At 67.3% G+C, this 431-nt stretch overlaps 1 protein-coding gene across 1 annotated transcript in view; it reads left to right on the top strand.

Moving 5' to 3' along the window:
* The window catches only part of LOC104126879 (heat shock 70 kDa protein 12B-like), a gene marked incomplete at its 3' end in the record, with an annotated part of 11,192 nt that extends 10,764 nt beyond the window's left edge, over positions 1–428 (top strand). Inside the window, exon 7 of the mRNA XM_035894960.1 lies at positions 3–428. Within this exon, the coding sequence (XP_035750853.1) occupies positions 3–428 (426 nt within the window). The remainder of the gene's footprint in view (positions 1–2) is intronic.
* Between the last annotated feature and the right edge of the window lie 3 nt (positions 429–431).

Here is a 431-nt window from a genome sequence, read left to right as displayed (position 1 = left end):
CTCTTCCTGGTGGGGGGCTTCGCCGAGTCAGCCATGCTGCAGCGCGCCGTCCAGGCGGCCTTCGGCCCCACCTGCCGCGTCATCATCCCCCAAGACGTGGGGCTGACCATCCTCAAAGGGGCCGTGCTCTTCGGCCTCGACCCCACCATCGTCCGCGTCCGCCGCTCCCCGCTGACCTACGGCGTGGGGGTGCTCAACAAGTTCGTGGAGGGGAAGCACCCGCAGGAGAAGCTGCTGGTGAAGGAGGGCAAGAACTGGTGCACCGACATCTTCGAGAAGTTCGTCTCCGTCGACCAGTCCGTGGCGCTGGGGGAGGTGGTCCAGCGCAGCTACTGCCCGGCCCGGCCGGGCCAGCGCAAGACCATCATCAACATCTACTGCTGCGCCACCGACGACGTGGTCTACATCACCGACCCCGGCGTGCGCAAGTG

The sequence above is a fragment of the Egretta garzetta genome, unplaced genomic scaffold (genome assembly GCF_000687185.1).
Source record: "Egretta garzetta isolate BGI_Z169 unplaced genomic scaffold, ASM68718v1 scaffold1585, whole genome shotgun sequence".
In the NCBI taxonomy this organism is placed as follows: domain Eukaryota; kingdom Metazoa; phylum Chordata; class Aves; order Pelecaniformes; family Ardeidae; genus Egretta; species Egretta garzetta.
The sequence above is the reverse complement of the archived record's forward strand: the minus strand, read 5'-3'. Positions and strand labels throughout refer to the sequence as shown.